The 27,692-nt window shown below is 44.6% G+C and overlaps 1 protein-coding gene across 1 annotated transcript in view; it reads left to right on the plus strand.

The window, feature by feature from the left end:
* LOC311146246 (catenin delta-2-like) overlaps window positions 1-27,692 on the plus strand; it is a gene marked incomplete at its 5' end in the record, with an annotated part of 103,684 nt that overhangs the window by 22,253 nt on the left and 53,739 nt on the right. The window contains 2 exons of the mRNA XM_084182747.1: window positions 24,357-24,391; window positions 25,425-25,541. Coding sequence (XP_084038873.1) covers window positions 24,357-24,391; window positions 25,425-25,541 — 152 coding nt within the window. The remainder of the gene's footprint in view (window positions 1-24,356; window positions 24,392-25,424; window positions 25,542-27,692) is intronic.

A 27,692-nucleotide genomic window follows, 5' to 3' on the forward strand; every position in this document is an offset into this window, starting at 1 on the left:
CAAAGTCTATGTCCCTTCGTCCGTGATTGGTCAACTGTAGGGATTCTTCAATAAAGTCTTTGTTGTCATTCAACGGGAGACGACTCGTTTTCCATTGCTATTTTTTTCCATTGAAAAATACTGCACCAAACATCTTAGTTAGATGTAAAATTGCGCGACTAAGATCTCCTCGGCAAAAACGTCAAAATGAATGACAGATTTCTTGAGATTAATTCGGACTATTTTAATTCTGATTAATTCTGACTACGGCGTCTCAAAACAGACAAACAGTACTATTGCTGCTTTATTCTCGTTTTTCAAACTAAGGTATTTTAAGGGAGTATGCGAGCACATTCGTTCGGGTTCGCCTAGCCGACTTCGGACTCCTTTACCTCTACTAGCTAACCACTAGCAACCTTGAAACACATCACTTATTAGCAGTTCAGCATTTTTTGTACTGTTACACAAAACCAAGATAAACCTTTACCATCATAGTAGACATTGAACATCTATAACCAAACAGGCTAAAACTCTGTTGTTGGCTGATGGTAGCTATAGCTAGCCACATGCTAACCTGAGTGCTAACGTTACTAATGTTACTAGCAGCAGTAACAGTAAATCCAGGTATAACACAAACATTGGCTACTATGATATCTTGCAAGTTATATTGGCTAATAAAAATCAGGCAGTTAAGCAAAAATAAAGACATATCTTGAAATAAACAATGACATTAATCCGATTGATATTTGACCATTCATTTCTGCAAACATGCAGTATTGAAGAGTTGTTGTAGCTTGCTTGCCAGTTCGTTTTGCATGGCCCGGTGCACTTAGATAGTTGGCTATCTTATTTATTTATTTATTATCTATTAGCAACATAACACGAAAAAACTATTTGGGCACTTTGTACCTATTTAACCGATTCACCACCATCACCGAAGCCACCAGCAGACTGTTGCTTTCTTGACGTCAAAGCTGCAATCTATTGTTGGTATATGAGTTTTTTATAAATGTAATTCAAATTGAAAAAATAGAAGTGAATATTTTTTTAAATAAACTTTTGCATAAAGACTGTTTAGATGGAATATAATCAATCTACGTTGTTAGAGTTGTGGAATATCTATTGTGCAACCTTTCCTTTAAGATGTTTTGCTTCCAAGTCTTTGAAATGTATAGTTTTTAGGGCAGACTGATTTACCTGTCAGAAAGGTTTGATGTGAAAGGCATAGGATGAACATTTCTTTTCTTGCTGAATCAGTGTTGTATGAAGCTTGAAGGACATTCCCTGCTCCTCCTCTGCTGATATCTAAACCTGAGTGTTGTGTCCCTGAGGTAACTGAATGTCACCGTGAAGGTCAGGTTGGGGGAGCCGTTCTCTCCTCTGACAGACAGGAGATCTGATCCCACTGATCAGTTATTCATTGAAGACTACACCACACCAGACCAGACCCTATGGGTGAGCAAATAGAGAATCCAATATTGGATTATACTGGTCAATATCTGTGTCTTCTGTTTTAAGTGACCTGAGGTGGTGTCGGTGAGCTGCCAATCAAGTATGTGATCTGATGACTTTTTTTATGACTGGTTTCTTATTCAACATTTATGAATCCGACTTTGCACCAGGTCATTTTTTTGTAATTGAAAAAAATCGAAATCCCAGAGGAACTCTGTCACTGAACCTGAAAGCACAGTGAAACACAATTACCTGGAGTCATCATATTCTGTATGCACTCAACAGACTGCTATAGTGATGGGGAGAAACATCAATACAGTTATTAAATTGATATTTGACTCCAAGTATAGATTTGTAAAAATATGTACAGTACATTCGGAAAATAATCAGAACCCTTCCCTTTTTCCACATTTTGTTACATTACAGCCTTATTCTAAAATTGATTAAATAAATAAAAATCCTCATCAATCTACACATAATACCCCATAATGACAAAGCGTAGACAGGTTTTTAGAAATGTTTGCTTATGTATTACAAATAAAAAACAGAAATACCTTATTTACATAAGTATTCAGACCCTTTACTATGAGACTCGAAATTGAGCTCAGGTGCATCCTGTTTCCATTGATCATCCTCGAGATGTTTCTACAACTTGATTGGAGTCCACCTGTGGTAAATTCAATTGATTGGACATGATTATGAAAGGCACACACCTGTCTATATAAGGTCCCACAGTTGACAGTGCATGTCAGAGCAAAAACCAATCCATGAGGTCGAAGGAATTGTCCATAGAGCGTCGAGGCACAGATCTGGGGAAGGGTACAAAAACATTTCTGCAGCATTGAAGGTCCCCATGAACACAGTGGCGTCCATCATTCTTAAATGGAAGAGGTTTGGAACCACCAAGACTCTTCCTAGAGCTGGCCGCCCGGCCAAACTGAGCAATCGGGGGAGAAGGGAGGTGACCAAGAACCCAATGGTCACTCTGACAGAGTTCCAGAGTTCCTCTGTGGAGATGGGAGAATCTTCCAGAAGGGCAACCATCTCTGCAGCACTCCACCAATCAGGCCTTTATGGTAGAGTGGCATGACGGAAGCCACTCCTCAGTAAAAGGCACATGACAGCCCGCTTGGAGTTTTCCTAAAGGCACCTAATGGACTCTCAGACCATGAGAAACAAGATTCTCTGGTCTGATGAAACCAAGATTGAACTGTTTGGCCTGAATGTCAAGCGTCACGTCTGGAGGAAACCTCGCACCATCCCTACGGTGAAGCATGGTGGTGGCAGCATCATGCTGTGGGGATGTTTTTCAGCGGCAGGGACTGGGAGACTAGTCAGGATCGAGGGAAAGATGAACGGAGCAAAGTACAGAAAGATCCTTGATGAAAACCTGCTCCAGAGCACTCAGGACATTAGACTGGGGCGAAGGTTCACCTTCCAACAGGACAACGACCCTAAGCACACAGCCAAGACAATGCAGGAGTGGCTTCGGGACAAGTCTGAATGTCCTTGAGTGGCCCAGCCAGAGCCCAGACTTGAACCCGATTTAACATCTCTCTATATACAGTATATACACTGCTCAAAAAAATAAAGGGAACACTTAAACAACATATCCTAGATCTGAATGAATGAAATAATCTTATTAAATACTTTTCTCTTTACATAGTTGAATGTGCTGACAACAAAATCACACAAAAATTATCAATGGAAATCAAATGTATCAACCCATGGAGGTCTGGATTTGGAGTCACCCTCAAAATTAAAGTGGAAAACCACACTACAGGCTGATCCAACTTTGATGTAAAGTCCTTAAAACAAGTCAAAATGAGGATCAGTAGTGTGTGTAGCCTCCACGTGCCTGTAAGACCTCCCTACAATGCCTGGGCATGCTCCTGATGAGGTGGCGGATGGTCTCCTGAGGGATCCTCCCAGACCTGGACTAAAGCATCCGCCAACTCCTGGACAGTCTGTGGTGCAACGTGGCGTTGGTGGATGGAGCGAGACATGATGTCCCAGATGTGCTCAATTGGATTCAGGTCTGGGGAACGGGCGGGCCAGTCCATAGCATCAATGCCTTCCTCTTGCAGGAACTGCTGACACACTCCAGCCACATGAGGTCTAGCATTGTCTTGCATTAGGAGGAACCCAGGCCAACCGCACCAGCATATGGTCTCACAAGGGGTCTGAGGATCTCATCTCAGTACCTAATGGCAGTCAGGCTACCTCTGGCGAGCACATGGAGGGCTGTGCGGCCCCCCAAAGAAATGCCACCCCACACCATGACTGACCCACCGCCAAACCGGTCATGCTGGAGGATGTTGCAGGCAGCAGAACGTTCTCCACGGCGTCTCCAGACTCTGTCACGTCTGTCACATGTGCTCAGTGTGAACCTGCTTTCATCTGTGAAGAGCACAGGGTGCCAGTGGCGAATTTGCCAATCTTGGTGTTCTCTGGCAAATGCCAAACGTCGTGCACGGTGTTGGGCTGTAAGCACAACCCCCACCTATGGACGTTGGGCCCTCATACCACCCTCATGGAGTCTGTTTCTGACCGTTTGAGCAGACACATGCACATTTGTGGCCTGCTGGAGGTCATTTTGCAGGGCTCTGGCAGTGCTCCTCCTGCTCCTCCTTGCACAAAGGCGGAGGTAGCGGTCCTGCTGCTGGGTTGTTGCCCTCCTACGGCCTCCTCCACATCTCCTGATGTACTGGCCTGTCTCCTGGTAGCGCCTCCATGCTCTGGACACTACGCTGACAGACACAGCAAACCTTCTTGCCACAGCTTGCATTGATGTGCCATCCTGGATGAGCTGCACTACCTGAGCCACTTGTGTAGGTTGTAGACTCCGTCTCATGCTACCACTAGAGTGAAAGCACCGCCAGCATTCAAAAGTGACCAAAACATCAGCCAGGAAGCATAGGAACTGAGAAGTGGTCTGTGGTCACCACCTGCAGAACCACTTCTTTATTGGGGGTGTCTTGCTAATTGCCTATAATTTCCACCTGTTGTCTATTCCATTTGCACAACAGCATGTGCAATTTATTGTCAATCAGTGTTGCTTCCTAAGTGGACAGTTTGATTTCACAGAAGTGTGATTGACTTGGAGTTACATTGTGTTGTTTAAGTGTTCCCTTTATTTTTTTGAGCAGTGTATATACAGTACTAGTCAAAAGTTTGGACACACCTACTCATTCAAGGGTTTTTATTTATATTTACTATTTGCTACAGCTTTGCACACTCTTGGCATTCTCTCAACCAGCTTCATGAGGAATGCTTGTCCAACAGTCTTGAAGGAGTTCCAACATATGCTGAGCACTTATTGGCTGCTTTTCCTTCACTCTGCGGTCCAACTCATTCCAAACCATCTCAATTGGGTTGAGGTCGGGTGATTGTGGAGGCCAGCTCATCTGATGCAGCACTCCACCACTTTCCTTCTTGGTAAAATAGCCCTTACACAGCCTGGAGCTGTGTTGAGTCATTGTCCTGTTAAAAAACAAAATGATAGTCCCACTAAGGGCAAACCAGATGGGATGGCATATCGCTGCAGAATGCTGTGGTAGCCATGCTGGTTAAGTGTGCCTTGAATTCTAAATGAATCACTGACAGTGTCACCAGCAAAGCACCCCCACACCATCACACCTCCTCCTCCATGCTTCACGGTGGGAACCACACATGAGGAGATCATCCATTCACCTACTCTGCGTCTCACAAAGACACAGCGGTTGGAACCAAAGATCTCAAATTTGGACTCATCAGACCAAAGGACAGATTTCCACCGGTCTAATGTCCATTGCTCGTGTTTCTTGGCCCAAGCAAGTCTCTTCTTCTTACTGGTGTCCTTTAGTAGTGGTTTCTTTGCAGCAATTCGACCATGAAGGCCTGAGTCACGCAGCCTCCTCTGAACAGTTGATGTTGAGATGTTTTTGTTACGTGAACTCATTTATTTGGGCTGCAATTTCTGAGTCTGGTAACTGTAATTAACTTATCCTCTGCAGTAGAGGTAACTCTGGGTGTTCCTTTCCTGTGGCGGTCCACACGAGAACCTGTTTCATCATAGTGCTTGATGGTTTTTGCGACTGCACTTGAAGAAACTTTAAAAGTTCCTGAAACGTTCCGTATTGACTGATCTTCATGTCTTAAAGTAATGATGGACTGTCGTTTCTCTTTCCTTATTTGAGCTGTTCTTGTCATAATATGGACTTGGTCTTCTACCAAATAGGTCTATCTTCTGTATACCACCCCTACCTTGTCACAACACAACACAACAAATGCTCAAACTTATTAAGAAGGAAAGAAATTCCACAAATTAACTTTTAACAAGGCACACCTGTTAATTGAAATGCATTCCAGGTGACTACCTCATGAAGCTGGTTGAGAGAATGCCAAGATTTTGCATAGCTGTCATCAAGGCAAAAGATGGCTACTTTGAAGAATCTCAAATATAAAATATATTTCGATTTGTTTAACACTTGTTTGGTTTCTACATGATTCCATATGTGTTCTTTCATAGTTTTGATGTCTTCACTATTATTCTACAAGGTAGAAAATAGTAAAAATAAAGAAAAACCCTGGATGAGTAGGTGTGTCCAAACCTTTGACTAGTACTGTATATACACTGCTCAAAAAAATAAAGGGAACACTTAAACAACACAATGTAACTCCAAGTCAATCACACTTCTGTGAAATCAAACAGTTTCTCAATACTTTGTTATATACACTTTGTTGGCAATGACACAGGTCAAACGTTTTCTGTAAGTCTTCACAAGGTTTTCACACACTGTTGCTGGTATTTTGGCCCATTCCTCCATGCAGATCTCCTCTAGAGCAGTGATGTTTTGGGGCTGTTGCTGGGCAACACGGACTTTCAACTCCCTCCAAAGATTTTCTATGGGGTTGAGATCTGGAGACTGGCTAGGCCACTCCAGGACCTTGAAATGCTTCTTACGAAGCCACTCCTTCGTTGCCCGGGCGGTGTGTTTGGGATCATTGTCATGCTGAAAGACCCAGCCACGTTTCATCTTCAATGCCCTTGCTGATGGAAGGAGGTTTTCACTCAAAATCTCACGATACATGGCCCCATTCATTCTTTCCTTTACACGGATCAGTCGTCCTGGTCCCTTTGCAGAAAAACAGCCCCAAAGCATGATGTTTCCACCCCCATGCTTCACAGTAGGTATGGTGTTCTTTGGATGCAACTCAGCATTCTTTGTCCTCCAAACACGACGAGTTGAGTTTTTACCAAAAAGTTATATTTTGGTTTCATCTGACCATATGACATTCTCCCAATCCTCTTCTGGATCATCCAAATGCACTCTAGCAAACTTCAGACGGGCCTGGACATGTACTGGCTTAAGCAGGGGGACACGTCTGGCACTGCAGGATTTGAGTCCCTGGCGGCGTAGTGTGTTACTGATGGTAGGCTTTGTTACTTTGGTCCCAGCTCTCTGCAGGTCATTCACTAGGTCCCCCCGTGTGGTTCTGGGATTTTTGCGATCATTTTGACCCCACGGGGTGAGATCTTGCGTGGAGCCCCAGATCGAGGGAGATTATCAGTGGTCTTGTATGTCTTCCATTTCCTAATAATTGCTCCCACAGTTGATTTCTTCAAACCAAGCTGCTTACCTATTGCAGATTCAGTCTTCCCAGCCTGGTGCAGGTCTACAATTTTGTTTCTGGTGTCCTTTGACAGCTCTTTGGTCTTGGCCATAGTGGAGTTTGGAGTGTGACTGTTTGAGGTTGTGGACAGGTGTCTTTTATACTGATAACAAGTTCAAACAGGTGCCATTAATACAGGTAACGAGTGGAGGACAGAGGAGCCTCTTAAAGAAGAACTTACAGGTCTGTGAGAGCCAGATATCTTGCTTGTTTGTAGGTGACCAAATACTTATTTTCCACCATAATTTGCAAATAAATTCATAAAAAATCCTACAATGTGATTTTCTGGATTTTTTTCTCTCAATTTGTCTGTCATAGTTGACGTGTACCTATGATGAAAATTACAGGCCTCTCTCATCTTTTTAAGTGGGAGAACTTGCACAATTGGAGGCTGACTAAATACTTTTTTCCCCACTGTATAGTGAGCAATATGCTGGGAACATCAAATCGCTACAAAATCAATGTGTCAAATCGCAATACATATAGAATCGTGAGAATCGCAATACGTATCGTATCGGCACCTAAGTATCGTGATAATATCGTGAGATCCCTGGCAATTCCCAGCCCTAGACTGTTATATTTAATCATGTGTCCTACATATTTCGCATCGCTTCAATGAGTAAAATAGACAATTCCTGAGATACTTAAAACAAAACAGCTCTGCCATTCTATCACACACACCTCTTTTCCCCCCTAATTTGCCTCAGCAGAAATTCGACATGGTTAGACTGTTCCCTGGGGCTAAGTCTGGGCTAGTTCATTGACGTGACTATGTTTGTTCTGATCTTCAGATCTTCAAGTAGCCATTGTTTTGGCAGTCTGAATCCTTGCTTATAGCGCTGCAGCCTGCTTATCTAATAGTCTAACAGGGGCTCCTGTAGGCAGAGCCCAGGTGTCTCCCCTAAACAGCTGTTGCTTGTGGTGAGGTGGTGGTTCTGTGCTCCGTTCAGGCCAGAGCGAGCCACTTCCCAGGGCGTGCGTTTGTCTACCTCCTAAATGCTGTTTGTCGGGCACAGCGAGGGCGTATTAAGTGGAAGCTGTCAGAGCGTTTTGCTGCCAGCTTAGTCTCTCCTAGTCTCCTGTGGCTTTAGCAAATATTGTAGTATGAAATGCAAATGGCACCATATTCACTTTATAGTGCACCACCTTTGACCAGAGCCCTATGGTAGTGCACTATAGGGAATAGGGTGCCATTTGAGATTCTGCCACTGAGGAGAGGGTGAGAGACATTATGGTGCATGTGTGGTATTGTGCTCTTTGTTGCTTTCAACGTCATCATGTTGGAATTTCGATAACTGACATGGTTTGATATAGAAATGTTGAATAACTGGTATTGAGATCATGAAATGCAGCATGTTTGACAACAGTTTCTGAATCGACATAACAGAAAGAAAAGGCACATTAGCGACATAACAGAAAGAAAAGGCACATTCGAAAATGTTAAATAGCATCAAATGAAATTGTATTATAAGTCTTCTAAATGCCATGCTCACAATGTACTGGCATCTTTATGCTCTGATGAAACATTGCTCAATTTTATTAAAGGGCATCCAAAGGCAATGGCTTTGAATCGTGAATACAGTTCAGGTGAATAGACTGCATTATATTTTCATTCAAAAAAATTAAGTTTATATGACATTACATCAAAGGACTGTACTGTGTCAACGATCACACTGTGATACATTTCACTTCATATCCTCATATTTCCACATTACATTATAAGGGAATAGTCTCAATAATGGATGCTACTCACCCCCTACTACCCCAATCTCTCTCTTTCTGTCTCTTTCTCTATCTCCATCTCCTCTACTCTCTCGCCATCCATTGACTCTGTTTATTCTCCTAACAAAGCCGTCACCTGCATTCTAAATGACAGAATCCGGTACGATCCGTAAGGTCTTCCTTATTGATCTAAAAAAGTGACAAGGTTAAAGACTTCTTGCACTTGAAGGCAATGGAATGGATGCCTGGAGTAATAAGCACTTGAATCCCCCCTCCTTGCTCCCCCCCCCTTCCCTCTCCCGTCTGCTGTGTACCCTGGAGTGCCTCAGACAGACCCTGTCTGATTGTAAAGGATATTAGGCTTATTAAGGGTGTCTGGGCAACGGAATGACTCATACTAACTGCCTTCCCTGTACAGTAGGGGAAGACAGGGCGTAATGATTCGCCGGCCAATCCGTCATGCCTAAGCAGTGATAAAAGCTTCCAAGCTGATGGTCAAGGCTCTGGATGAATGAATCTGTCTTAACTCTGTAGACTTGAGCCCGGCCTTGCTGAAGGAAATACTCTAGATCCAGCTTCCAGCGGAACATTACACTTAACCCTGAGACTAGAACATTCAGGCTGACACGCCAGCTGGATCTGGCAAACACAAGACAGAAAGAGAAGAAGTTGGGTTGGGTGATTATTTTCACATGGGTGATTGTTTTTCACATGTGAACTTGCAATTCCACATGTGAAAGTTTTTAACATGTGAAACCGCACATTTCACATGTGAAACTGCAATTCACATATGCGAGGTGATTTTTTAAAATTCTCCTCACATGTGAAAAGATGGTGTTAACATGTGAACTCTAAATATAATACATATGGTTATAAATATGGTTTCCCATGTGAAATTTAAGCTCAATGTGAAAACAGCTATTTTGACATGTTTTTTTTTGTAAGGGTGCAGTGTGAATTAGAATGGAAAGTGTGATCGAGACCTGCCATCTTGGATCTGATTCTCTCACTGAGCCGTCCTAAATATATCTCTGGATGTCTGCCACTCAATAATATAGCTTGGCCTGCGCTCATCACGACTGATAACGAATATGGCAGAGATCTCTTAATGAAGCAAAGATCTCCAGTCCAAAACCATTTGACAGCTTAGCGTCCATCCGTGTGTCTGCCAGAGACTGTTCCTCTCTGCCCGGGTGCCAGTGGTCTGTCTCTGTCACACCCAGAGCCAGTCAAGTGGAATGGTGGTGGCTCAGTAGGATGAGGCTGCAACAGAGCTAATCTCATGGTGAGAACCAACATGGCTCCTCTCGTCTGATTCAGTCTCAGTTCTTCTTGGACCATTATAACAAAGAAGGTCCAATTTGGCAGGAAATGAATTCAATTTCCCCAATTTAAAGGTTCCCCAGAGACAATTTGGTCGTACCTCCTAGTTTTCGTCATATAGGGCCTCTAATCAGCACACTCCTCCTCATTGAGAGTTATAAATGGTGGTGCCTGGTGTATGTGGCATAGACACATAGGCAGAGTCCTCAGGTCTCAAAACTAATTGGCCAGAGACACCTGGGCGCGCTGACAATTACAGTAGGTGTCTTCAGTGCTACCATTAGGATAATAGAAACTCCCTCAACCTGACAGCGGAATCAAACAGCAGGAACACAGACGGCTCCCTAACAAAGGAACGTGATTTATTCAAACTAATTAAGGGAGACCAATTGCAGAAATCCAATTTTAGTGAAAATAGTCAAACTTCCACAGAGGAATACACCATTATGCTATATCCAAAAACTCATAATGCCTAAGACAGACCATGTGTGTTTCTGAGCCATGGGCGAGGCTACTGTAGCATCTAGGCTATTACCATCAATATGTACATTGTCCAAAGCCTGGACTATGTGCTTCATAAAACCTATTACTGACAATAGACCCAGTCGGTATTAGATAGAACGTCGCAACCCTTCCCACTTGTGGGGAAAACAACCTGCGGTTACCTAGGTTACCCCATTGGCTCACAGCAAAATGTGACCTTTTTGAAACACAATTTTCTTGTTGTCTGCTTGTTTTAGTCAGTTACAAAACAACATTTAAGAAAAGTACAGTATGTCTAAAGATTACTTTTCAACATTGCCTGCTCCCTAGCTTTCTCACTACTTAGAAAAACGTAATATTGTAGGGCTTCCCTCATGCCCCTTTTCATGACGATGCTAGCAGCCACTTGAGTGACTGAGTGCTAGCTAGTTACCGACCGGAACATTAAGCTAGCCAAGACCAACAACACAAACAAACGGACTATACAGCTACAAGTAGTGAGTGGAGTTACAAACGGACTGTACTAAACAAGTTTAATGTCTTACCTGTGATTAAATGTTTTCCACACATAGCTATGTGTAACCTACTTGGACACCGCATCCCCACATTTCTCACTCTCCCACACCAAATAGCCTGAAGCCACAGGGCTCTTCTCGCAGGCTCCATTTCCCTATGTGGGAGCATTGTGAACCGTAGGTCGGGATTTTTGACCTGGCTACATGTACATTGAACAACACAGCAGCTTTTCGGCATGTTTTGTTATTTCTGTATAACAAAAAACATATGAAGAAGTTGCCTGTTTTACAATGGGGGACAATGGGAAATAATTTTTGTTTTCCCCAATTTGTGGGTCGAGTAGAATTCCTTATTATTACGTGAATACCGACTGGGACTATAGGTCGTTTTCAGTCAAACGTCACAATAAGGTGTAGCGCGTTCTATTTGCCTGCTGGGGGGCAAGGAGACCCACAGCTCCGCTAAAACAATTGACAAATGCTGTTTTCAAGGGATTGTTAAATAAATTGTAACTATTTAGTTGCAATATCATCACCTCTTGAAGAGCATAGTCAGACCTACACATTTTCGATTATTCCATTCAAAACAATTGTGCACATTTCACTCTATCATCAGAGTTATACAGCAAGTAACTGCATTCTTTTCATGATCAGTAAACATCAATTGATCATGTAATTTCAGATAAGTAGGGTAACCTCACGATATCGCTGTCACGGATTCTGCCGAGACTGCTCCTCCTCCTGGTTCGGGCAGGCTTCGGCGTTCGCCGTCCCCGGAGTACTAGCTGCCACCGCTCTATGTTTCGTTATTTGATTGCTTTTGTCTGTCTGTTACACCTGTGTCCATTTGTGTGTTGATTACGTGTCTTATAAGTTCCGTGTTTTTGCACTAGACTGATTGTGTGTTGTTATTGCTGCCACTTTGTCAGAGCTACGTGTTTGCACTCTGTTTTGTTTCGTGTTTAGTGTTTACGCGTGTGCGTAATTTTCCCTCGGCTCTTGGTGTTATTCGAGGTCGGGTTTTTTCCTCATAATCATTAGACTATTAAAGTCTGTTGGACTTAACCTCTGTGTCCTGCGCCTGACTCCTCCACCACATCCACATCGGTTCAAGTGACAGAACAACACACCACCATGGAGTCAGCAGGAACGGCGGCGGCACCCGAATCCCTGGAAGACCGGATCAACTACCAGGACACCATGATCCGGCAACTCGGGGCCGCCATGGACGAGGTGTCCAACACTCTGCGCCGATTGGTGAATCGAGAGGTGCCCACGCACTCTTACAACATCCTATCACCAACGGCCAGTCCTCCTCTCTCAGCACCGGAACCCAGTGGCATTCGGCTCTCGCTCCCGAGGGCATATGACGGTTCTGCAGCCGGGTGTCAGGGATTCCTCCTGCAGGTGGAACTTTACCTTGCCACCATACACCCGGCGCCCTCGGGATACGAGAGCGTCTCCGCCCTCATCTCCTGTCTCTCCGGCAAGGCGTTGGAGTGGGCCAACGCCGAATGGAGGGGAATAGACGCCGCAACCATCACCTACGCGGAGTTCTCCCGCCGCTTCAGGGCTGTCTTCGATCATCCACCTGAGGGGAAAGCGGCGGGAGAGCGTCTATTCCACCTCCGACAGGGGAAGAGGAGCGCACAGGAGTTCGCACTGGAGTTCCGGACACTAGCGGCGGATGCGGGGTGGAATGAGAGGGCCCTCATCGACCACTACCGGTGTAGCCTACGAGAGGACGTTCGTCGTGAGCTGGCCTGCAGGGACACCAACCTGTCGTTCGACCAGTTGGTGGACATTTCCATCCGTCTAGACACACTGCTGGCTACCCGCGGACGTCCCGAGTGGGGGTCGTCCATTCCACCCTCCAGCACCTCCGAGCCGATTCCCATGGAGCTCGGGGGTGCTGGCGCTAGAGAGAGGAGGAGAGGGAACCCGAGGGGGGCCATCCCCTGCACCACCTGTGGTCGTGGAGGACACACCGCGGCCAGGTGCTGGGGAGGGTCTCCTGGGAGAGGTGACAACAGGCCACGCACTGGGGAGTCATTTCAGGTGAGTAGGCGCCCCACTTACCCAGAGCTTTCTGTTGGTCACATGAGTATTCCTGTGAGATTTCCACAGGTGGCACCTCATTCCCAGCATAAGGCGCTAGTAGATTCAGGCGCAGCTGGGAACTTTATTGATCGGGCATTTTGCTGTAGGTTAGGAATTCCCCTTCGGCCGGTAGAAGCTCCATTTCCTGTCCACGCATTAGACAGCCGGCCGTTGGGGTCGGGCCTGATCAGGGAGGTCACAGCACCACTGACGATGACGACGCAGGGGGGTCATGAGGAGAACATTCAGTTTTATCTGATTGACTCTCCTGCGTACCCCGTGGTGTTGGGCCTTCCCTGGTTAAGCACCCATGATCCTACCATAGCGTGGCAACAGAGGGCTCTTATGGAGTGGTCTGCCCAGTGTGTAGGGAGATGTCTAGGTGTTTCCGTAGGGGCGACCTCGGTAGAGAGTCCGAACCAAGTGCCCGCACTGCGCATTCCCCCTGAGTATGAGGATTTAGCACTCGTGTTCAGCAAATCGAGGGCAACACGGCCACCTCCTCATAGACAGGGGGACTGTGCGATAAATCTCCAAACAGGAGCGGCTCTTCCACGGAGTCGTGTGTATCCCCTGTCTCAAGAGGAAACAGCGGCTATGGAGACTTACATAGCCGAGTCCTTGGCACAGGGATACATACGGTCCTCCACTTCCCCGGTCTCCTCGAGTTTCTTCTTTGTGAAGAAGAAGGACAAGGGAGGGGGTCCCGGCGTACAGGGTCCGGACCATCTTGGACTCGAGGCGCCGGATGAGTGGTCTCCAGTATCTCGTGGAGTGGGAGGGGTACGGTCCGGAGGAACGGTGCTGGGTGCCCAGGAGGGACATACTCGATCCATCCCTCCTGACTGAGTTCCACCGTGGGCATCCCACGCGCCCGGGTCCGCGTCCTCCTGGCCGTCCCCGAGGCCGGGGTCGGCGCACGGCTGGAGCCGCGCGTCAAGGGGGGGGTACTGTCACGGATTCTGCCGAGACTGCTCCTCCTCCTGGTTCGGGCAGGCTTCGGCGTTCGCCGTCCCCGGAGTACTAGCTGCCACCGCTCTATGTTTCGTTATTTTATTGCTTTTGTCTGTCTGTTACACCTGTGTCCATTTGTGTGTTGATTACGTGTCTTATAAGTTCCGTGTTTTTGCACTAGACTGATTGTGTGTTGTTATTGCTGCCACTTTGTCAGAGCTACGTGTTTGCACTCTGTTTTGTTTCGTGTTTACGCGTGTGCGTAATTTTCCCTCGCCTCTTGGTGTTATTCGAGGTCGGGTTTTTTCCTCATAATCATTAGACTATTAAAGTCTGTTGGACTTAACCTCTGTGTCCTGCGCCTGACTCCTCCACCACATCCACATCGGTTCAAGTGACAATCGCTCAATATTGGCCAACATTAATTGGATATTTGAGAGATATAAAATGAAAGTGAACTAAACCTGACAAGTATGAGTGGTTTAGGTTAATTTCCCATTTTTTGTGGGCTCTGCCTGTCAAGCAGCAGAAGGGCGCATTTGCCGTGGTACTGTTAGCTGATAATGTTTACTTTGCAAGCTACCGGTAGAAAGTTAGTTGGCTAAACATAGTGGTAGGTAGACCTAAGGTACTTTTTTCTCCAACCAATGTAGGCCTACCTAGTGCAGTTAGCTAACATGATCCCCTTTTCAACATTGTTTTTAAGTGTGTTTAATTACGATTGCTGCTGACAGACCTTATATAGGCTACATTGATTGATGGACCACATCAAATTGGCTAGATAGCTAATAACAGATCATGTCAATATAGCTAGTTAACAAGCGAACTTTCAGGGGATAAACTAGATGACTATATCAAAATATTGTTTGATTTGCTTTCTATCTATAGTGGTGATGACAGTAGTCTGACTGACAACTTTACCAGGACGAGGACTTGCCGATGTCAAGCTCTTTCCAGAAGCCTAATCTCTGATTAAGTAAGCTAAATGATGTTGTTCGCTTAGCTAGCTACATGCCAAATGGATAGGCTACCTTAACGTATTTGAAATTACATGATCAATTGATGTTTACTGATCATGAAAAGCATGCAGTTACTTGCTGTATAACTCTGATGAGTTAAATGTGGAAGAATCTGTAATTTGAAGTTCTGACTATACTCAAAAGGTGATGATATTAAACAATTTATTTAACAACCCCTTTGTCATGGAATCAGCCGAGGCTGCCCCTCCTCCTTGCTCGGGCAGGCTTCGGTGTTCGTCGTCCCCGGAGTACTAGCTGCCACCGATCTATGTTTCGGTGTTTGTCTAGTTTGTCCTGATTGTTTTCACCTGTTTCCCATTATGTTACATTGTATTCCCTTTATAACCCCCTGTCTCTCATTGGTTATTGTGTGTGATTGTTTTCCGTGAGGTCGGCAGTGTTCGGGTGTATGCGTATTTTGTTCCTCCCTGTTTGGAGGTTTTGTTTGTATTTTTATTACTGTGCTAGTAAGGTTTGTCTGCCAGTAGCTCGGTGTCCTGTGCTTGACTTCGCTCACAGCATACACGTCGCCCTGACACCCTTGAAAACATCACGTAGTCGTCAATTGTTTTAGCGGAGCTGGGAGTCTCTTTGTCCCACCAGCAGACAAATCGAACGTATTGTGACCTTTTATTGAAAACAACCTATATCCGAAGCCTGTGGGAATTACTGTTTTGTTGTTTTCAGACTATGTTGAAATACAACATTGAGCACCTATTCAGAGAGAGAGGGTGTGTCCCAAATGGCACCTTGTTCCCTATATAGTACACTACCCTGTCAAAGGTAGTGCACTACAGAGGGAATAGGGTGCTATTTGGGATACAGAAGAGTGTTCTATCTGCGCAGGTAACAAGTAATTAAGGGTCACCATGGCGATCCAAGGACATGCCTGGCTTCTTTCCTTCCTTCCTCACAGGAACTGCCTGGCTAACCTTCACCGTAACGAAGCTTCCCACTTCCTTGACTCAGCAGATTTCCCCCAGTTGATCTGTTTCTCCTGGGATTTAAATGAGGGAGAATTCATTTCCATCAGGGCTGTTTACCTCTTCTCACAGTCACAGACCCTAGCTTCTCACTCTAGTGTATTTCAATGCACTACTGCACACTAGGGATATAGTCCCCATTGTGCCCAGCCCTGATAAAATATATTATCCAAGATGAGGAAAAAAATTATAAATGCATTATAATTGGATTCCAAATGTGTTTATTGAACGGATAAAATGACCGAATTTCTATCCTCTATCTCTGGCTTTATTCACTGTGGCTAAGCCGTTCTCTGTTTTTAACCTCTCTCTCTCTCTCTCTCTCTCTCTCTCTCTCCCGCTCTCTCTTTCTCTCTCTCGTGCTATGGGAGGTATGATGAGCATGATCGCTTGCTCGCCCGCTCTTGTAATGGACGCTGGGGGTGTCTCAGCTCTTTTAGTGAATGACTACCTTTGGGATGTACTCATTTGTACCATCTCATGGAATCCCTCTCATCATGACACTGACACCACCAGTGCAGTGCAGCACCCTCTGAGTGGATACTACACTGAGTGGGCGGATGTAAGTGATGAGGTAAAACCATACCCCTCTCTCAAGCATCTCTTTTAGTCTAGCTCTCACTGTTGGCAACATACTCTCTGTTCAAATGAGAGGGGTGGCCACACCTGCAGAAATAGATATCCTAACAATTTAGTTAAACACAATAATATGTGTTTAGCTACTCTGCTATTTATATTTAAGCACATAATGTTGAACTCTTTGCCCACTGCCACCATTAGATGTTACTAGGACAAAGTAGTCTTCCACACATGCTATCCTACAGTATTACAAGGTAGGCTGTCAGACAGGTACTATGCCTTTTTATAGAATAGAGTGGGGGACTACTTTGTACTAGATTTGTTATCTCTCCGCTCTCCAGTCAGTGAGTAGCTCCATTACTGCATATTAGGGCGTCCTCCTCTGCCTGTCCTCTGTGTGGACCTGCCACGTTGACCCCTAGCAGTGTGTGGCCCTGCTCAGGCCGTGATCTCTTCTGGTCTCCTCTGGTCTCTCCTTTCACATTCATCTGTAGAGAACAATGGATTGCTCCCTGCATATTCTTTACACTGTCACAGCCTCTCACACATCATAAGGGGGCAGTGGTTGGGAATGGGAATACTACTCATCCTCCCTCCTCAGACCCATTTGAATGAATGATTGATCAAGATCTGCATTGGAGGAGTGTGAGTTGCGGTATCTAAATGCCACACGGGACACGAGGCACATTGCAATATTGATGCTTTCATCTGTACAGTATTTGCACAGAAAAAATAGGAACGCTTCTGATGAGCTCTCATGCCATGCATGATGTGAATGCAATGCATTGTCGTGACGTGACTTACTTTAATGTATGACTGTTATTTATCGAATCACCTAACTATGTTTAATTGTCACTCGATTAAATTAATCATGTAACAATTAACTCATTAGGAATTTGGGGCACCACAGAAGAAGTTGTTTAATGAGTTACCATCTCCTGAATTAAACTCTTAGAATATATATATAGGTTATATATCGATAACAGTCACTTATCAAATAATTACCTCTTATCAGTCTCATTCTGAACGTCGCATAATCCTTGAACCTGCAAGAACCCTAACCTTATTGATGAATCAGCAATACACAGATTGGCTTAATTATTTATTTACTAACTAACTAAATAATAACACAATACAAACACACATAGGTTATTGATTACTAACGTAATAAAATGAAACAGGTCCCTAGTGGACTGGACTAACATTAGCATGAATGCTTGGGTAGTGGAGGGGTCAGAATGGAAGGGAGAGACAGAGATTCAAACTATCGTAGTTACTTTGGAAACTGCACTCACAGTAATCATAATACTTATGCACCCTAATAATCGCTCATTCGGATTAGAAATGCAACATGTATTTACTGTCCTCGATAGTTGAGTTGATGATGTAGGACTCTGGTTTTCCCACCAGAGATCTCAATGTCCTTGGTAGAGTTTCTGGTCGTAGTGGTGGTTAGAATGGATACTTCAGATGTACCAGAGGTTGTCTGAGAGGGATTGTCCTCTCCTCTCGTGTCTTTAGTGAAAGTTGTCTAGACGACTATACATGCCAGCTGCAGACTGAAATGATAAGGTCTAGTGCATTGTCTTCTTCTTCACCCCCTGTAGAGGTTGAGAGTTTCAGAGTTTCTCCATTTCAAACGTGTGGACTAACGTCTCACGTTTTCTGGTCTTGTAGAAATTCAACCATTTGCAACGTTTAGCTCATGCTTCACGTCTGCTGGACTTGTAGAGTGTCAACCATTTTAAGCCGTGGGGCTTACTGGTCTGGTAGAAATTCAACCATTTGCAACGTTTGGCTCACGCGTCACGTCTGCTGGTCTGTAGAGTTTCAACCATTTTAAGCCATGGGGCTTACTGGTCTGGTAGAAATTCAACCATTTGCAACGTTTAGCTCACGCTTCACGTCTGCTGGTCTTCCTTTGGTAATGGAGTTGTAGTTTTAAATCATTTTGCAACGTTTAGCTCACGCTTCACATCTGCTGGTCTGAGGTGAATTTCATCACGAGGCTTTTTATGCACTCGGGGTAAAAGGGTGTTCCATCATGTTTGTGCTCATCTGGGCGTGGCCACTGACTGAGAACAAATCAATATGGAAAACAATCATCTCATGTAGAATGCTAAAATCACATTGTTATCTTCACAAAAGTATTATTATACTTAATCATTCGTTTTATACAATAATTAGATGCAAATCTCATAACTGGGAAGTGTAGCCCCCCAGAGGTACAGTTACGTTGTTCCACTGTCTTTAATGACATCACAACATAGTAACGAATTTGACATGATTGTTCTTTAAGTCCCCACCAACCATTTCCCACATTCTTTTAAGTAAGAATATTGTTTCATTATCCACTTTTGGATGTTGGAGTCTTGGCATGAAGACTTCCTTTGTTAACAAAGGGGTCCTTTCTCCCAATACTTCATGGCAAGGAAGAGAAAGTCTGCACGGTATTTTACGACCGGTCATAAAACTGGCCCCCAGGAGAGGGGGTGTTCAAACCTTTGCCTAGCCGGCATGTTTGATCCTAACCCATGAGGGCAAGTCATGACAGCATTCCCTCACATGCATGTTGTGGGAGAGAGGGTTTGTACTGGGAAAGTGTTGTTCAATGTTCCTTCACTGTACTGTATATTCAGTGAGGGGAAGGGAGGGAGTTGTAGAGAAAGAGCAGGCTCTTTGGAGTAGAGGAGTGCAGGAGCAGGGCTCCATTGGGGCTCCCTTGCAAAAGAGTCTCAATGGTGACTCCCTGTTAAAATAGAAGTCAAATAGCTAGGCCTACAGGCCAGGGATGATGAAACAGGAGAGTGTTCTGCTGCCCTGCTGCCGCGCTGCATAACCTCCTCCGGTTGTTTAAGCCATTGCTTACAGTTCTATCTTTAACTGCTCTAACACTGAACTCAACCTTACTCTTCCTGTCCTCAGTTTACAGTGCTGCTCTCAGCACTAACATTCCAATATCCACACACACACGCATGCATACACACACACACACACACACACACACACACACACACACACACACACACACACACACACACACACACACACACACACCAGCTCTACACTTTGCTACTATAATAATAGCTTATCTACAGTATGTATATTTTCTTAATTACCACCAACATAATTATATGAGAGAGGGTTGATATTAACGATCTCATCATGGGAATGTAACTGGGCCTTCGATTGTCTCTCAATATCCAGCACATCTCCATAAAAGCAGTGTGATTAACGGTGATTAACTGATAGAATATAGACAGTGACCTGCAGCTGCAGCACCAGTTAATCACACCATCAATTACGCTCTCTTTTATAGTTAATTATCCAGACAGATTGGATTGATTGTGTAGTAGTAAATCAATATGAGAAACTGTTTTGAGCTAAAGTTCAATTAGCTATTTAAAGATAGACTTTAACCTGCCGTTTGCACACAGAGGGTAGAAAGATTGTGGAATAAAGAACGTTAGATGCAACAGATCTTGGATGAAAGTGGGTTGTTATAGCTTCTATTTCTGTCGAGTCATGTCTCAGTAAAGCCTAGTAGTTTTAGAGCTTGTAGACTGAGATGTAGGCCTGCAGGTATGTCACAGTAACCAACATGAAGTTCAAAAATGTGTGGGAAACTATTGAGGCAAACACAGGAGTGAGATGGGAGGTACTGGTTATTATCAGCCATCCTTTCAGACAAGCAGAGTGTCTCTGTGAGAGGCCACTCAAGCCCAAAACACTGTCCCTCTCCTCTCTTCCTCCCCTGCCCTGTGCCGGTGCGGTTCTGTGTGTGTGTATAGTTCAATAAAGAGGGCGTGATGAATGAGTACTCGCGGCCGATGCAGAGCCCCTATTAACATATGGCATTTGTTTTCTCTGGCAATTCGTCACCGCAGTGTAAACAGAGAGAGCCTCACAATATGAATCCTCACACACTCTGCGGAGGAGAAATCTATGGGATGATATAGCAGCTGCTACTTGGCCAAAGGGCCGGTGAATGACCATTTAGCCTGGTGATAACAGTGGCGGCTGAGCTCTGATGCAGCTAGCGTCGGGCTTGCCATCGCTGTGATACTCTCACATTGATTAAGGGACGGAGGAGCAGCAGAGCTCAATACCCCTCTCAAGCTCCCATTTCCAGTGAATCCATAGTTATTATGATTTTTGTTTGTGTGCTCCAGATCAGAGATAATCTCCCATCGATCCCAGTGTGGTTATCTGACATTATAGTCCATATATGAGTAGGTTGACATTTATTGGGATGAATCTTGTCCAGGAGGCAGAGCCGAGCGATTTCCACTAGATGGGCCAGTGGCAAAGTCAAAATTGTCTATCTATGCATGAAAACAAAAATGTGCTTTTTGGTTTTAATTTAAAGTTAGGATTAGGCATAAGGTTAGCAGTGTGGTTAGTGTTACAATTAGGGTTAGGTTTAAAATCAGATTTTGTGGCTGTGCTAGTTAGTGACTACCCTGCAAAGCTGCCTCCAGTACATGAGTCATCCCAATACATTTACATTTTTAGTCATAAAATAAATGCCAACCTGCTCCAAATGACGGCCCCGGTTTAGCGACTACATCAACATATCGGCCCATGAAAATGATTAAGGCTGCTGGCTGGTAGTCCAACCGGCCGCAGGATGGCACTATTATTTATTTTACGTCGTTTGTCATCTTACGTCCTACTTTAATGTATTCAGCCGGTAATACACTCGTGTCCCCCATGGACCGGCTCATACATAAAACATTCTCAATTCTGGCTGCAAAGGTGTCAGTTTCCTCCTTAACTCGATTTGATGGCGGTGGGGGGGGGAAACTGGGAAGATATGCATACTGTCTTACTTAAACAATTTTCCACCACCATTTTTGGATGTTGCATACCACGTGAGTCTGTTTAACCCTGGCTGAAGGCATACCGCAACATTAGCCACCCTATCATGGTGGTGGAGAATTGTGTTTTATTAAGACAGTACGCATATTTTCTTGTTTTCTTACCACTGACGAGCTATTAAATAGAGTTTAGGAGGAAACTGACTTTGCAGCCTGAATGGAGGATGTTTTATGTACGAGCCGGTCCATGGGGGACACAAGTGTATTACTGACTGGGCTGACTGCGTCAACACCTAGAGGTAATACGACATCAGGAATAACTACACCCTCTAGGAGTCTCTGCGCTAGCTGGCTTGCTGAAGAAGCACTCTCTGCACATCAAATCAAATCAAATTGTATTAGTCACATACACATATTTAGCAGATGTTATTGCGGGTGTAGCGAAATGCTTGTGTTCCTAGCGCCAACAGTGCAGTAGTATCTAACAATTCACAAAAATACACACAAATCTAAAAGTAAAAGAATGGAATTAAAGAAATATATAAATATTAGGACGAATAATGTCGGAGTGGCATTGACCAAAATACAGTAGAATAGAATACAGTATATACATATGAGATGAGTAAAGCAGTATGTAAACATTATTAAAGTGACTAGTGTTCCATTATTAAAGTGGCCAGTGATTCCGTGTCTATGTATATAGGGCAGCAGCCTCTAAGGTGCAGGGTTGAGTAACCGGGTGGTAGCCGGCTAGGGATGGCTATTTAACAGTCTGATGGCCTTGAGATAGAAGCTGTTTTTCAGTCTCTCGGTCCCAGCTTTGATGCACCTGTACTGACCTCACCTTCTGGATGATAGCGGGGTGAACAGGGTGTGGCTCGGGTGGTTGCTGTCCTTGATGATCTTTTTGGCCTTCCTGTGACATCGGGTGCTGTATGTGTCCTGGAGGGCAGGCAGTGTGCCCCCAGTGATGCATTGGGCAGACCGCACCACCCTCTGCCGTACCAGGCGGTGATACAGCCCGACAGGATGCTCTCAATTGTGCATCTGTAAAAGTTTGTGAGGGTCTTAGGGGCCAAGCTGAATTTCTTCAGCCTCCTGAGGTTGAAGAGGCGCTGTTGCTTCTTCTTCACCACACTTTCTGTGGGGCCCTCACCTCCTCCCTGTAGGCTGTCTCGTCATTGTTGGTAATCAGGCCTACTACTGTTGTGTCGTCTGCAAACTTGATGATTGAGTTGGAGGCATGCGTGGCCATGCAGTCATGGGTGAACAGGGAGTACAGGAGAGGGCTGAGCACGCACCCTTGTGGGTGGACGTGTTGTTTCCTAACTTCACCACCTGGGGGCAGCCCATCAGGAAGTCCAGGAACCAGTTGCACAGGGTGGGGTTCAGACCCAGGGCCCCGAGCTTAATAATAATAATATGCCATTTAGCAGATGCTTTTATCCAAAGCGACTTACAGTCATGCGTGCATCATTTTTTTTGTGTATGGGTGGTCCCAGGGATCGAACCCACTACCCTGGCGTTACAAGCACCGTGTTCTACCAGCTGAGCTACAGAGGACCATGATGAGCTTGGTGTTGAAGGCTGAGCTATAGTCAATGAACAGCATTCTTACATAGGTATTCCTGTTGTCCAGATGGGATAGGGCAGTGTGCAGTGCGATGGCGATTGCATCGTCTGTGGATCTATTAGTGCGGTAAGCAAATTTAAGTGGGTCTAGGGTGTCAGGTAAGGTAGAGGTGATATGATCCTTAATTAGCCTCTCAAAGCACTTCATGAAGACAGAAGTGAGTGCTACATCTCTGCTCTGATGAGAGGGCAGCCAGTTTATTTTTCAGTGTGGAGTCATTTTGCAAATGAGAAAAGGCATCCACTCATGTAGAATTAGAAATATAGCCTACATAAAATGAAGCACCCCAGTTTGTAACCTCAAAATGCTGGCAGAATCATTACAGACAATACTGAAGGTCTCCATAAACAGCAGTGAGTTGCATTTCATTGTTATGTGTTAATTGTGTCTTGTGTGACCTTGCCTTGCTCCTGTAGGTGGTGTTTTCATGGCTACATTGTTAATTTGTGTCACCCTCTCCATGGCCCATGGGAAGAGGGGCAGCAGAGGGACACAGTACCTTTTGATGAAGTGTTGGGGGAGGGGAGGGGTGGGTGGCTATGAGGGAAAAGAAGAGGAGGGTGGCGTGGTCGGCTATGGGGGAGAGGAGAGAGTTGGGGGCAGTGGCGGCTCTGAAAGCTTGTCCTCCCAAGACCACGTGTCTCTCTAGGTGGTGTGTTGTGTACCCCACTCCCCTCCCTCCTGGAGGGAGACCCCGTTCAGGCTTAGTGCTGCACTGGCTGGCTGGGCTACTCTGACAGAATACACCATGTTGACCAGACTAAAGGAGGAAGGGATCCCTGCAGTCAGCCCAACTCCTAGTAAACTCTGCTCTGCTCTGCTCTACAGTACTGTAACCTAGTCATGCCACACAGACGTACAGACTGGGGACAGAGCCAAGTGTTACTGTAGCAGCATCTCATCCAAACCTTATCCTCCCTCTCTGTCTCTAAACAGGGAATTATCATTGCGAGGTACACATATATTACAGTTACTGTGAGTTCATGTGGATGTGTACAGAATTCATGGAGAATAAAATAGATGAAAATGTCCCAGTCACCAGGTAATGCTCAAGGCTGGGCCATTAGGATGCTACGGCAGAGGAAGATGGTTTGCTGTTTTTCTATTCTGACCATGCTCTGTTTCTTTCTCTCTTTCAGTTCAGCGGATGAGAAGTTTCGCTGGAATAACCAAGGTATGTACATTTGACATCCAATGCATCTGGTTTTGTGTTATGTGACAGAGCATGTGACAACCTCAGTTGAATTGTGTACATTGTAAGGATAGGTGTATCTTGAGAGTAGAGTGGAGTGGACCATGCCTAGCTCCTAGGTCCGGACAGCTGTCATCATTTGTCAGATAGACACAGCTCTGTTGCTGTTCTGTCTTGTCAGTCCGGTGTGAAATTTGCACATCTACTTGAGACTATATTGATGGGCTTAGAGCAAAGTATGAACAACAGAACACACCCTTGTCTTCTAAAGTATCAAACACAGGTAGTCTAGGATTTGATCATTGAAGCGGCGGCAGGTAGCGTACTGGTTAAGAGCGTTGTGCCAGTAACTGAAAGGTCGCTGGTTCTAATCCCCGAGCTGACTAGGTGAAAAATCTGTTGATGTGCCGTTGAGCAAGGCACTTAACCCTAATTGCTCCTGTAAGTCGCTCTGGATAAGAGCTAACTGACTAAAATGTCAAAGATTTATGACTGCAAGTCATGTTCAGGATTCTGCTTCTCCTAAGTCATCGACTCTGGGAAAGTTCCACTGATGGATATGTTTTTGATGAGTTTAGAAAAATGTTGCACAAACAGAATTATCCCTGAGTTAAAACACCAGTAATCATCATTATGACTCTAATAGGGTAGAGGACTAAGTGTCTGCTGCCAGTAGCCTCAGCCTTAGATGAGAGATTAATCCTGATCTTAAACCTCTTGTGTAAGGCCTTATCCCTTGCCACTGTTTGCCATACTGATGACACTAGACAGAGGACAAGTATGTCAGTTACTGTAGGTAAGAACAAACAGATAGACAAGGAGAAGGTACGGCACGGCAGAGACAGATTTCAGTGTATAGTGAAGTTACAGAGCTTTTGGGTTACCTAGCATGGTCACTACCACTTGGCCATCAGAGTGTGTCTGTAGTAAACTCTAGCCTTTTGTAAACTTGGGAGTATTTTTAAGGTAACTGAACACTAATCCTGCTTCTCTATTCATTGCTGTGTCTCCACAGACGGACAGAAGGACATTGAGGAAGAACTGACGACCGGCTTGGAGCTGGTGGACTCCTGCATTAGGTCACTCCAGGAATCTGGGATCCTTGACTCCCAGGAATTCTCCACAGGCGACAGTAAGGACGCTCCTTACCTTGTGCAGTGCAAATTATTTTTTGAACTGCTTTTAGATATATTGTTTAGTACCTTTTTAAAAAGCGTTGTAAAATTATTTGATTTCAAAGTTTAATTACATTGTATCCTTACTATAGATAACATATTTTCGAATTCACAAATTCACTAGAAATAGACAAATAGCTTGACGTGCAAAATGAAAGCTAAGTTCACTGCAACACTTTTTCAACTTAGACATTTTTAGAACTGATTATGCTTATCAATATTCAAAATAAATGTCAAGAAAAATGTCAAGAATGATCTGTACAAAATCAACCAGATACAGAAATGCTAGGTGATAGGTCTCTCTTTTGTAGAGCCCTGAGTGATGTCAATGACTGTGAATGTTTCAATCAGGAACTAGATACCGCAGGTGTTTGAGTCTCTTATCACCTCTGCGTTCTGTATTCAAAACAGTTGTTTTCCTTTTTCTACCAGTCCCAAATGCCCTCACTTCATTTGATCCAAGCGATGATCTTCATCTTTCTACTAAGAGTCACTGAGAGAGGGTTATCTTTCAGGATAGATTCAGCATATGTCAAGGGTTTGATATGGAAATGATGTCTCGCCGAGGTGTCAGCGGCTTCCTTTGAGCATAACAGAGAACACGTGTACGAGGAATACAGTTTCAAATCAGCCACTACAAAAGCAATCGCGTTCATATTCAATCTGCTGAAAAGAGCAGCGAGTTTTGGGGCTAGAAAGGTAGACAATTTTCAGATAGTACTAGTAGGCTTTATGCCCAGTGTGTGTGTATAGGGGCGGCAGGTAGCTTAGTGGGTAAGAGCGTTGTGCCAGTAACTGAAAGGTCGCTGGTTCTAATCCCCGAGCCGACTAGGTGAAAAATCTGTCGATGTGCCCTTAAGCAAGGCACTTAACACTAATTGCTCCTGTAAGTCGCTCTGGATAAGAGCGTCTGCTAAATGACTTAAATGTAAAATGTGTGTGTGTGTGTGTGTGTGTGTGTGTGTGTGTGTGTGTGTGTGTGTGTGTGTGTGTGTGTGTGTGTGTGTGTGTGTGTGTGTGTGTGTGTGTGTGTGTGTGTGTGTGTGTGTGTGGCGCACGTCTGTGCATGCGCGCGTCTCATAGACTATGTTTGCACACCCATCTTACTCCCCTCTCGAGCAGTGAAGCTAAAAATAGCGTCTTGATGAAATATTGAAATGTGTTGATACAGAATGCAGGTCATAGACTAGATGAATAAAGGAGCCCCACCCTGAGCGATCACCATGCCAGGGATATTCCTCTGGTCTGCTGGACTACTTGGCTTTACCACACACACCACAAATGGACTCTTCTAAGAAAGCTCCTGTAATATTCACTTTCCTGCCTGAAATCCTCTCTCAAAGACTCACTACCATTGACATGATTATGTATTTAAGAAATACTCAACGACTTAAATGCTCCAATGCACGTATGTAACAGCCTGAAGTGGTTGCAGAAACATTTCTGTGGTCATTTTCATACAGCCGCTATTAGATGAATGTCACTTGTTAAACAATAGAGTCACTTATGACAACATGTTCAGTGCTAGTGACAGAGAGAAAGTCTGTGTGTATTTGCGTGCGCATGTGTGTGTGCCAGAGGCAGTTATTGGGCACAAATTGCCAGTGACTCCACGCGAATGTCAAAATGAGGTCGGTGTTGCCAGAACAACATGGATGTGAGAGTAAAAGCAGAGGAAGGTGTGAAGGCAGTCAAGGGAGGAAGTCTTACAGATTGAGAGCAGTGTAGAGCACTGAAACAGGTCACACTGAAACATGTCACACTGAAACAGGTCACACGGAAACAGGTTCACAGCATTTTACTTAGTGACACGCACTGCACTCACAGCTATATTGCAGAAAATAGTATACTACTATACTGTAGTGTAGAGTAAATTTGATTTGTTTTTGTGTGTGCACTAATTTTATTACAACTCTTTTGCTCTGTGTCTTTTATATAAAATACAATATACTGAATCCTATTGCTGATGTAATGAAAATATAGGCCTATGGAAATCAAATGCTGACGTTAGTGTTACTATTTGAATTGAAGGCTAACCTTTATTGTTGGCCTCATTCTGCACCACTTGTGCTCAGTGACTCCCAGTTCCTCCTGACCCATTATGCATG

This window comes from Coregonus lavaretus, assembly GCF_964263955.1.
Source record: "Coregonus lavaretus genome assembly, chromosome: 19".
In the NCBI taxonomy this organism is placed as follows: domain Eukaryota; kingdom Metazoa; phylum Chordata; class Actinopteri; order Salmoniformes; family Salmonidae; genus Coregonus; species Coregonus lavaretus.